Genomic DNA, 12,958 nt, shown 5'->3' on the forward strand with positions numbered 1-12,958 from the left:
TTTAAATCGTTTATTTTAATCCGGCTTTAACCTGATTAGTGTCGTTGGTCGGGTATAGCATTTTTATGTCATTTTATGTGTGTTATAAAGAGAATGTTTGATTATGCAAATCGATTGCAGAAAAGGGATATCGATAAGTAGAACACGATCAAAGCTGATCAAATCAGTCGATAGTAGTCAATTACGGAGGCAAGACAAGCTAGTCTCTCAAATAAAGTTTCATTTAATTTAATTTCATTTAACAAGCTAGTCTTACAAATAAAGTTTATTTAATAGTGAAAATATAGTCCGTACTTTAAATTCCCACGCGCGTTTTTCTATTTCGATAAAAGGCCGAAACCGTGAACCATAGTAATTTTGGAAACTTCAACAATGTGCTAATTTTTGGATATTTCAATATATTTTTATTGCCTCCTTCATCGAAACAGACACAAAATATAATTTTACATGTTAGTAGATGTAATATTTCGTCATCGCCAAGAAAACATGATACCAAGTAAAAACGACATCTAATGTCTTTTTTACTTGGTGCCAAACCTGACCCAGTTTCCACCCTAACTGCTGTCAAACTGTTCGTTTGAAGCCAGTTTACAACCTACGTTCAACGTTGTTGAACTGAAAATTGAATCAATTTCGTACCTGGTTTTTATATTGGGTTCGCACGTTGCTAAGTGCTTTGAAAAGTGTTTGTTTGATGAAACCACTCTGGGTCAATTTTAGTTTTCTCAAGCGAAAACGACATAAGAGTGCAGACTAACTCAAGAATGACTTAACGAACATTTTCTTTCAATAGATAACATATTCCTGTCATTTCCTTGTTAAAGTCGATTTCACAATTCTACTTATTTATTTATTCATTTATTTGGGGAGCAGGGAAAAGCCCGATGGAGATGAAATATATTAATCTTTCTCTAGCAGGCATAAAACTTCCCCATCTTTTGTATCAAAAGATTACAATGATCCAACAGACAAACTAACAATTAAAGCTAAACCACAAACCCTAAAACTAGTTGATGACACCAAGTGTTACAGAGCAGCTTCCTTGTAAGGCGAGATAGAACAGAAAAGTATATAGGAAGATGGAAGATGAAGGTTAGTATAGGGGGCAGTGAGTGAGCGTGGGCATCCTGTTATCCTGTCAATTTTATTTGATTGGTGTTCGAGGGTACGCCTCAGATAGTTCATCCTGACAGCAACAATGGGAGATCAGATGCTCAACAAATTTTGACTCTCGATTTTTGCTTTGAATCGCGGGCAGTATAGTATGAGACAATGTTCTGTTTCATCCCATTCACAGGTTTCGTTGTCCTTGAAGATGTGAGTTCCACTCCAAATGAGTCAATCATGCTTATTCACGTGTTTATTGAGCCAAGAATGAGCATCTCTTCAAGTGACACTGACGATACACAAAAGTGAGTGAGAACTTTCAGAGGCATAACCGGATTGCCGTTGAATACTAATAAAGCCAGCAAGCTTTTTCTCCTACTGTGAAATTGATTGTTTCAAAAAGCAATGAGAGAATGTCGTAAAAAGCTCTTCGGACTCGATTTATTGGTCTAAAAATGACTGAATCCGCTGGGGTTAAATTATGTTGCTAAATAGCGATGAAAATTATTGTCAATCGGTTGGTGGCTATTTGCACAAGAATCAAATTTTCCAACTGATCCTCTAGCTGTTGTGTAGCGAACGCAAATAATTAAAATTCCCGGCTGCAAAGCTGCACACGAATTGAATTACAGCTGGATGAAAATATTTGCGTCATTACAAGTTTACGTTCAACAAGGCGGGGCTAACGGGAGCAAACAATATTTTCGATTTCGTGTTGATTATTCTATTGTGGATTCTATCGCTGATATTAAAAGAAAAAAATGTTCTTTGGTATCGATTTTTAGTTCTGAAAAATACTTTAATCCTTGTGCTATGATCATAGTGGCTCCATTTTGCGAATTGTAGCTTCAGTGTGACTCGTCCCGGTGGAGGTGGATAAGAAAGAAGCTTTCCCGGTTAGTAACTTATTGTGCAAATCCGTTGGTTGCAAAATCCTTTATAATAATCCTTTATGTTGAACAGCGGAACTGATTTTTACCATCAAGAACACCGCTAAAATACGAGAAAGGCATATTTTCACTTTAGTGCTTTTTGACTACAAAACAGTTGGGAATGTTTTCAACGTTTTAAAAATGGTGATTTCGATGTCGAAGACAAACATGATGTTGGAAGAGAAAAAACCTTCAAAGATGAATAACAATTTACTACGAGCTCTTAAAACCGGGTGAAACCATCACAGGAGATCGCTACCGAACGCAACTGATGCGCCTTAGTCGCGCGCTAAAAGAAAAGCGGCCACAATATCAAGAGCGACATGGCAAAGTCATCCTCCAACACGACAATGTTCGGCCTCACGTCGCAAAAGTGGTCAAAAAGTACCTGGAAACGCTAAAACGGGAAGTCTTACCCAACCCACCGTATTCCCCAGATGTCGCCCCTTCTGACTTTCACCTATTCCGTTCGATGGCACACGGCCTGGCTGATCAACATTTTCAATCCTTCGAAGACTTGGAAAAATGGATTGCTTCATGGATAGCTTCAAAAGAGGACTCCTTTTTTCGAGCCGGGATTCGAAAATTGCCGGAATGATGGAAGAAAGTTGTCGCTAGCGACGGACAATACTTTGAATAATACATCTGTAAGCACGTGTTCGCAATAAGCCTTTTAATTTTGGAAAAAATGGCGAAAGCAAAGTTGTACACCTAATATATTAGCTTAAATTTTACTGGTTTTGACTGTAACTTGCGTTCTGCTAGCAGGTGCGACTGTATGATTTGAATGCACCTTTTACCAGCCATTCAGATGTATGCTTCTGTGGCTCAGTCGATTAACATTCTCGGTTCAAGTCGCGGTGGTTACTATCAGTATTATTTTTTTTTTGTTTCAATGAATTTTATGTCATGGAGTTTTAGACACAATATTGAATGCTTTTCCACGTGAATTTGAGTGACCTAAGACGTTCCATTTATGTGCATCTCATAAGATGAAAAACCACAGTATGTTTTTTAAGTGTGCAGTTAGATTCTGCAATTGTTTCTAAGTGGTGCATTGAGGTGCCAATTTAATCATTTGTGTCAAATTTATGCTATTTTGGTTTGATATCGTTTCTTACTCAATTCCCATTCTAACTAACAATTATTCGTTTGAAGTCAGCTTTGAGCCTGGTTCCAACGCCATTGAACCAATATAAGTGTCTATTTTCAACCTAATTCTTATGTCGGGTTCTCCCCTTTTTCTTGTAGTGCGACACTAACTCAGTTTCGTGAAAAATGTTCGGCTGGAGAAACTCCCCTTTGTCTCCACTCGTGTTCTATCAAAAAGTATTTAAGAAATTTATTTGAATTTTTTATAGTGTAAAAATGAGTGTTTTGTGAGACTTTCATCCAAATTTCATCATAATTCCTTGATTACTTCAAAAGAAAAAAAATTCCTTGATTACTTTAAGGAAAGAATGGATTTCATTACAATTTGAATGCTGTCACAAAGTAATGATCTTAGAATGCACAATCGGGTGCCTTGGGCCATAGAGCAGTAGACAGCCTTGAGCCACTGTTCATGAACAAAGAAAAAAAGAAATAGAATCAGCAACGGCCTTGAAATGTGCCATTTCGGATACAAACGAAGGAAATCCTCCAAACATAGAAAATCATTAGGAAAGGGAAATGTATTGCTTCAAATGTAGACATCAATTTCGCTTCAAATAAATGTTTTTTTTCATATTAACATCATAATTTACGCTATAACTTTTAGTAAAAATATGAATTAATGACCACCCTAATAATTTTTTTCTTTGTATGGAACGGTATTCGCCATGGAGGGTGCCTTGGGCCAACTTTCAAGTGTCAACGAATTTTCAAGTTTAATTTTTTGTAGAAATTACAAAAGTATCTGTTCACAAAAAATGACTATGAAGCTAAGGAGGTATTCTAAAATGCGAGAGTGCGGACTGTTGTATCTTTAATTTACAGCTATAAAAAAATGTTAAGTGAAGGGGTTACCGACTCTCCCCAAATAGGGTTTTCAAACAAAAAGACATAGGTTTTGGCTTTAGAATTTATTTTACTGTATAAACTTGACAATAATTCATCTCTTATGTTTCTTACACTATTTACATACTATTAAAATCATTTCCAAAAGTATGTGATGCACCTTTTCGCCATATAGTTTACGTCATATCTACACTTTCGGAGTGAGTATGAAATTTAGACGAATGACCTGTTTTCGCACAATTCGGTCAAGAAATTGGCTACACAATATCTAAATAATAACATGACAGATTTCCATTTTATGCTCAGGTATCTAAACCGAAAAATTTGAGTTTCTATCAAAATGTGCCAATCTTGATAGAGATTTGAATATCGTAGCCATCAGCTGAACAATTTGCCTTGCAGCAAAATACGAACGCTGCCAGCGATTTGCATGTTGTGATTACGCGAAACCGGCTCCAGCTCCCTAAATGTCAAATAAAAACAAAAGAAAAAAAACCGAACAATGACTAACCGAAATGTGCGTATTCGAGATGGTCGTCTTTCGCAGGAAGGTGTCCAAATAAATTGCATAAATCGAAAGATTCGAACAAGGAAAATTACAAGTGCAAACACACCTAAATTCATGACATTGGTTGCTGATGCCGTCTTTAATCTGTAATTCGCAACTCGGGTGCGTGAAAACGTTTGATTATCGATTCGTTTAACAGCTACTCGCCAGATTGGCAACGGAAATGTATTTTATCGTGAAGTTTTGGTAATAGAAAATATTGGTACTTTACTAGCATTGGAATGGCATTAAATAAATCCAATTTCATCATGATACGGTGCAAGATTCCTTAACCAACTATTTTTTTCTTATATTTTTGCAGATTCTAACAGCGCAAGTGACAGATTGTCAACAGTAGCAACGACAGCAGAAACAGCATCAGAGTTAGCATCTCTGCCACCACCGTCCTTCAAAACGCCACGCTGAACGCAACTCACCCGACAGCCACAATGGATCAGCAGCAGTACTGTCTCAAATGGAGCAACTACTCGTCGAATCTGGCGGCCGCTTTTTCCAACCTGTTCGATTCGGCAACGCTGACAGATGTCACGCTAGTCTGTGGAGGTGAGTAGTGTGCCAAAAACTTGCTTCTTGTGTTGTGTCTCTTGCGAACGCAACAAATACGATATTTTTGGTAGGGTAGGAGCCCAAACGCTCTGATACATACTAACACTATCACGTTCGCTCGGGCTGCCGGTCGCCGAATGAGTGATAATCGACCAGTGGGTGGTCGTGTCCAGAGCCGATATCCGGTCTCTGGTAGCCTGTCAAATCCTGACGTTCGAAACCGTCAGGATATAAGTAATCTGTGTTGGCGCTGACGTGATGCTTCCTGATCAGACGACCTGTGCTGGTCGGAAAGTTTGACGTAAAGATAAGAGTCTGTAACATTCCCCTTCCGGGATGAAAAATTAAGTTTGGTTTAAAATCGTTGCCAGTCACCAGCAGCAATATCGCGCACGATTTGGCTGCAGAGAAGTCCCGAGAAGGGTTACTCGAAGGATTAGACATTTATTTAAAAATTTTATTGCTTTTACCGCCGAGTGGATGCCCGATCCTATGTTGTGGTAGGCAGGCTGTCATCGCGACATTCGGTTTAAAAGGAATTTTTCATACATCGTTTTCCCCTTCCGGTGTCCAAACGGGAAAACGATGGGGGCTTAACCGGTGACGACAGTGGCGACAAACCAAACAAGGCCCAAACAATGCTTGGATACTGCCGGTTGTCTGAACCATTTTCGCCATGTAGAGCACCCAGCTTGTGACACTGTTGTTGACGCTGTCCTGGGAGGGAGTTTTCACGCGCCATGGACGTGTAACGTGGCACAGCGTTTTGATTCGGGAGTCCACACACATCCACTGCACCGTGGAAATTGATTCTATTCGCGTATTCTAGCGTTGTTAGGATGTGGCACCAGAGAGGAACTGAGGATCGCTGGTGGTTTGTAGAATGAAATCTTTAGGAGCTCGATTTACCAAAAAAAAAAAAACAAAAATTCTTCACAGAGAACACATGGCATGAAGAATTTGTTTATCGTTTCGTGTTCAATGTTATATAACTAAAAGAGGAGCTTGTAGTAAGCTCACGTCTTACGTCTGTTGGTAGCTATAGTCTTGGATTTTGAAAATCGGTATTGCTCCGATTATGTCCTTATGCTTAAGCGTTCCTCACATTTAGCACCTTATACTTCCTTCATTATTGTTCTCTTAGAAACACGGTTGCAAATGGATTTCAAATACATTACGTTCTTTTCGCTGACTTCTTCAGAATCATTCATCAAATAATAGTATCTACGTTAAGTACACTGGGATTCAATATTCTTTTTTTTATTTGCTTCGCTTGTTTCAGAGATGGTAGTAAAAATAAAAGACAATTTTTGCACACCATTTGCTAGTGCTTCCGGGGTTCCTCAGGGAAGTCATCTTGGTTCATTCCTATTTGGATATTATATCAATGATATTAATTTTTCGATCAATTGTATGGACGAAAACTAAATGTCACTTTCAGCTCCGCTTGCAATTTCTGAGAACGAGATCTATGTCCAGACAACGACATAAGCGGAACAGTGGCTTCGAAATTGTGTTCTTGCCCTTGGCACCTTAGAGCTGAAGCAGTGTGTCTTAAAAATTATATCATTAAGTAAAAAAATTGTGTTCTCTCCATCATTTACGCTTTCAGTCATTTTCTGTGCATGGGTTGATATTCAACCGAAGCTTTGAGAATCGATAATGACAGAAAACGATTCACAATGATATTTACCAGTAGGTGCTCGTATCTAAAGTAGTTTTGATTTCCAGAAGAAGCTGTGAAAAAGTCTGATTTTCAATGAGCTGAACTCGACGAAGCAACAAGCAAAGTCTTGGCATTACATTCCTTTTGTGGAATTTGGTCTTTCTATTTCAAAAGATTTCGCTGTCGATTCATAGTGTACAGATTCATTGCATGGCTAGTACGACGACCCTACGGACACTTCTACGGAATCCTTTCAAGTCGGAGTTCGAACAACTGGCCACTGGCTTGTTTCTCATCCTGAATGACAGTTAAATCTCGATCATTGATTGCTAATATCAAAACAGTTTCGCAACACTGTGAACCTTCATGTTTCTTTGACACCGTTCATAAAACATATTAACGAGATGTTGCAACTAGGGACAACCAGCTTCTCTGCGAACAACGAGGTATGTTTTCAAAATCGTTGGCAAAAAATAATTTTTCACCATGACTTAAGACAAAAACAATATTTTTCATGAACGTTGGAAAAAGGAATGTTCCTAGTGCACTTCCCTGAAGATCACCTGACCCGCATTAAAAGGACTCAGATACAGTGTTACCAATTAGAACTTTTAACTTTACGATCTACAAGATAGATTCAAAGCAATTGGCAAAATCGAGTCGACAATCGTAGCGTAATCAGCATTGATTTGTATAATTTCGTGATTCTCTGAGTTGAAAGCAGTCTGTATATCGTCTCAATCTGTTGTTTTTACACATTTACACATTATTTCTTTCAATTCGGTACTTTCGGAAATCTTTTACTCCCCCACCTTGTCGATCTTCGACATTAATATCATTATTCTGGAAGCAATGAAGGTAAAAACAGTATCGCTGTACTAATTTGAGATCGATTCGATTAGTTTTTGTGACATTTTTATTTGAGTTGGAAAAGATATCCACAAATTACGAGAGTTTGTTCAAAATCTGACAATTTATGTATTTACCCATATTGTAAGGGCTTTCAAGGAATATCAATAAACCGGAAGTTGCCATCTTGGTTTTCAGAAGCACCTCAAACATCGTATTCCGACATCTACTCATCAAACCCGTACCGAAAATACCCATATTGTAAGGATTTTCAAGGAATATCAATAAACCGGAAGTCGCCATCTTGGAAATTTATGCTGCTTAGAACATCCTTTTCCTGTAAGCACTCGTAATTTTCGTTCCATAACTATCGAATATATTATACATATCTAATAATACATATACATAAGGAAAACTTTTTTTACGTTGAAAATTCCAAATAACGTAAACTTTTTTTACGTCGAACATTCCAAATAACGTAAACTTTTTTTACGTCATAATTCGATTTACGTAGTCCCGATTATTACGTAAATGGAGGTTCGGGTGTATTTAGCCATCGTTACGATCGGCTTGTGACACGGTACATTATCGGGATGAAAAAGCAGTTTTCTCTTCTTCATTTAGAGCTGTTCTGTCTCAATTTTGATCTCCAAACGATCCAATAATGCTGTGTAGTAATTACAATTGACCGTTCCGCCCTTTTCGAGGTAATCAATAAAACAAGATTCCAATAAATTCCTAGAATTCAGAAGCCACAGCCTTGTGTACATGATGTTCGAGTCTTCAGACACATTGGTGGGCTTTCATCAACTGCTGTCCATTCGTCCGACTGTCGATTTTCCTCCGGTGTATGATCTATTGGATCCATGTTTCATCTATTGTAACGTATCGGCGCAAAAATTCCTAACATAATACGCTTAAACACATGAAAAATTCGGAATTCACTCTGTTTTGATACCCCTGCAGTTATACTGTTTTTTCTAATTGCGATGTCAGCAATTGCGATTTCTGCTTGCTTAAATGACCCTCTGTCACGTCTTACCTTTCCGTTTTATGTATTCATATGCTTGCTCTCCCTTGAGCACTATCATTCTATAATTTTCATTTCCTGTTTCTCAAAAATGGTCTCTGGTTAAGTGTGTATCGCAACACGAAACAAAAGTAATATTGACTACTACATTTAGAAAAAAAGTTATATTTTTAGATTTTCCATTTTGATGGAATAAACTTTTGAGACGATTTACGGAACAACAGGGTCTTCCGGGAACGACCACGCTAAAATTCAGCATACCAGTCAATGACGGTTGATTTGCTGGCAGCAGAGCCCGGATAGTGTTTATCAAGTAATGTTTATCCTTACACAATACATTTTTTTGGGAATTTAAAAACCAGTGTTTTGACCACACACCAAATTTCAGCCAAGAACGTATTCGTTTGCGAGAAGAATCCCGCACTTTTCGAGCCAGTAAGCAAACAAACTGAACCATAAAACAGAATCTAGTAGTCAAACGTCGTGCCCGGAAATTGTACAATGAAATGCTAGTCAAATTCGAAACATCTACGGTGATACGTACATTAAGATGGGCTATAGACATCTTCCGGGACAAAAGTTCTATTAAAATATTGGCCAATATGCTGTTCAAATACCATTTTGCAAATAAATTTTTAGGAAAGCTTTTTTTCTGGCAAGAAATTTGCTGTTGCGGACAACAAACCAAGGCTTTTGTGAAAGTCAAGATTGTCGATTGCCACCTGATCATGTAGTAGTGATTTTTTCCATACATTAAAACTCACAATGGATCGATACGTTTTTGGGCAGATTTGGCATGCTGTCACTATAGCTGAAAAGTGCTACAGCGGTACCAAGACAAAAAGATAGATTTTTTTGAAAAGGTCATCAATTTCGTCCAATTTAGAAATAGTGAACGGTTGTTAAATAGCAATAGAAGAAGAGTGAAAAGTCGTATCGGGATGCGACAGAGATGAAGCGAAGTAGTTTTCAAAGGCCGCAAAACATTTTCTTGAACAACGTTTTTTCTGTCAGCAATTGTTTCTAGTAGTAGATGTTTTTTTGTGTTGCTTCAAATTCAATATAATAATGATTTCAAAACAGTATAATGATCATGTTCTCGTTAGAATGAATCGAATTTTGACTTTTTTAATCCAGTTTCGTGTTCGAGAATAGGTTTAAGTGACTCAGATATAAGTATTACTTTTTTTAGCACTGAACAATGTGTGTACCGATATTCGTTAGGCTTATGTTTATGAAATGTAGCTATGTAATCAAGTATGTATAAAATGTTAAAAAGGTGATCGGTTCTTACGCACATTTGATGGTGCTGGGCTTTTCGCACTCCACGAAAACTTCATTAGGATCAATCTTCACACTTCGAAAGAACCCTGTGATTTTACGTCTAATTAGATGCACATAAACGGATCATCACAGTTCTCGCAAATTTACGTGGAAGAACATTCAATATTGTGTCTTCAATTCCATGATATGTAATTCATTGAAATAAAAAGAATGAATACTGATTGCGACCGCCGGGCGACTTGAACCGAGAATCATTGGATCACAAACTACGTCTATTTATTGGCTGAGCCACAGAAGCACACAACTGCTTTCCATTTTCCAAACACCATCATTCTTGTTCACTAGATGCGACTCTGCCGTAACAACCTCCAAACATCGTGATAGTGTCCATTCTGTCTTTTGTCTGTTTGTCCGGAAGTACTCCGCGAGTTGTGCGCCACTGCTTCCACTGGACCTCGTATAATTGAGCCGAAAGGATTAAAATTTAATAATGTGTGTACCGACTAGACAGAGCTTGCTGCCAGTGACGTGACAGGAGCGCGATAAAATGTGTGTTATGAAAATTAAGAATAATGGCCGTCGGTTTCGTTCCCATTCTCGCGTGGTGGTGGTTGAAACTGGTCCTAACTGGCTGCAGAAATATGTGGCTATATGTGAGGGAAAGTTCCGGTGTGTTATTTGCTAGAATTCTAATTTCAGTGCAATCGAAAGATTGTAATTTGTTGCCTTGGTTCTATTTTTTGCTGTCCTGCACACAGCCTAATACGAATTTATGCTTCTGCCAATGTTTGCCGAAATGCAATAAAACAGCAATTCTCCGAAAACGGAAACAATTCAACACTTCCTTCGTTTCCATGTCAAAGCCATACGCAACGTGCCCATTCTGGGTTGATTCAGAATTGATTGCCCGAAAAAGCTCTCTGGGCCACAGAAGGAATGAAATATTTTCTGATTTAGTACAGCACCCCGCTTCGCCCATTTTGTCGAGTGTCAAAGTTCAGCTCTACAAAATGCCGAACACTGTTGAGTACGGTTGAGGGGAGAATAATCCAAGAAAAAAACAAATCTGCGACATTCGATTTTTATTTATGCCAATTTCCCTACTCTAGCCCGAATTGACCTACGCCGTTGAATTTGAACATTCAATTAGTTCGTTAGTTCCAATGCTAACTGCAATGAAAAACCTAGTGATTCACACTCTATTGCTGCTCACATAAATTTTTCCGCACGCAAAAGCTTCGATGCCTCCCTCAAAATGGCTTGCGGAAAATGTTTCCCAACAGCACGAGTTCTGTCTTTACCGGGTCCATACCATCGCTGCCAGATGCTGCAGAATCGTACAAAACCATGCAGGACACAAGATTGGAAAACAATTTTCTGCTACAATGATTTAGGCATGGAAGGTAAAATTTATTGGCAGCAGTAGCAGCAGTAACACAGCAGAAGGGGGAGGGTGGTGTCTGCACACCGGAAAGCAACGCCCACCACCGTTCGATTGTTTAGCTAGCGCTAGGCTGAAAATTCTTACCGAAAACTGCTGGCAATTTTAGCAATTTCAGCGATTTCGTTTTGATAAATCCCCCCCGAATAACTGGTCGATGCTGGTTGGAACGGAGTTTTCTTTGTGCCATCTTTCGATTCTCTTTTTTTTCCGCTATCACACAACCGAAGGATAAAGCCCGCCTCCCACTCCGGTGATCAGAATAACTTGAAGGGGGCGATGAGCCACGCGGAAAAACTTTCTAATCATTCTAGCTGAATGGAAACGTAGAACGAAACCATTTCATCCCGGTAAAAGCTCACTGGGGCTACAAAGCACTCATTTAGCAAGTGCTGTGCTACCACTTTGTCTGTCTCCTTGGGCCGAGGAATCTGCGCGCGCTCTATCTCTCTCCAGCTGCAGCTTTTCTTCCATGGGGTTTAATTTTCTAAATTGAATTCAAGTTTTAATCCAACGAATCCCTCAGCCGATTCCGCCGTCCGTCGATGGCACTTGTGCGGCCCACACTCCATTCAATTCCTGAAGTGACGCGTACCATTTTAAAATTTTCCATCTTCATCAGAGGCATCTCAAAAATCTATTCAAAAATTAAGCTAGAAATTTTTCAAACGAAAAACTTTTACCTACATTACGCCGCTGACGAGGCTGTTACTGCGGGCTTCCCGTTAGTTCGTCTATTCAAACGTCTCCTGGTCCTGGTCGGTCGCTGCTGTTGCTGCTGCTGGTGTGGCGGTGAAACTTTTCACCTAAATTTTTATCCCGCTCTAATCTCCGCGTTCTCCCTCCTGGTGCCTCCCAGGCACATCCTTCTTGCAGTAGCAGCGGAAAAACTTCTAGTTCAAAATGCGTATTCATGAGACTTTTCACAACAACGCGAGGACACAGAGGAGATCCACCCGAAAGACGGGAGCAGCTCTTGGTTCTTGATGGCTGCCACTGCTGCTGCTGTATGCCAGTTGGGTTCCGCTGCTCTGAATTAATGATGGTGATGCCTTTTTTCATCTCCTGCGTGTGCACTTGAGAAATAAATTAGTAAAGTTTGGGCCAGGCTTCTACTGTCGCCCCTCGAAAACTCCCCCTACGTCGTACTCGCTTCGTTCGTCACTTCATCGAACGAAGAGAAATAGAAGTTAGATAGATAGGACCAGGTTGATTTTTTTTCCCTGTTGTTTCCGCTGGAAAGTTTTGAACAGTGATGATGAGGCAAAACCAACCAGGAACTCGCCGACTTTTTGTGGGAACCATTCGGGACGGCACAGGTTTGGCGAAGTGAATTTTAAGCCTGAGATAATAGTGGAATGCGATCGAGTAAATGGTGTCAGTTCAGTGAGTGGTTTGCCTCTGCCCTAAGGTTATACTAGAATATTAAAGATTTTGAAATACGAAGGAAGTGTGTTGGGCATTTAGTACATTATAGTGAATACAAGGCAGATATAATCTAACCGCAAAATTCCTATGATTGCTAAAGAAGAAAACC

The 12,958-nt window shown here is 39.2% G+C and overlaps 1 protein-coding gene across 3 annotated transcripts in view; it reads left to right on the plus strand.

Annotated features, from left to right (window-relative positions):
* The window catches only part of LOC131429679 (zinc finger protein chinmo), a 200,650-nt gene that overhangs the window by 112,417 nt on the left and 75,275 nt on the right, over positions 1–12,958 (plus strand). For all 3 annotated transcript variants that reach the window (XM_058593968.1, XM_058593969.1, XM_058593970.1), the window contains one exon: positions 4,907–5,148. In XM_058593968.1, the coding sequence (XP_058449951.1) occupies positions 5,034–5,148 (115 nt within the window). In that variant the 5' untranslated portion in view covers positions 4,907–5,033. The remainder of the gene's footprint in view (positions 1–4,906; positions 5,149–12,958) is intronic.

The sequence above is a fragment of the Malaya genurostris genome, chromosome 2 (assembly GCF_030247185.1).
Source record: "Malaya genurostris strain Urasoe2022 chromosome 2, Malgen_1.1, whole genome shotgun sequence".
In the NCBI taxonomy this organism is placed as follows: Eukaryota; Metazoa; Arthropoda; class Insecta; order Diptera; family Culicidae; genus Malaya; species Malaya genurostris.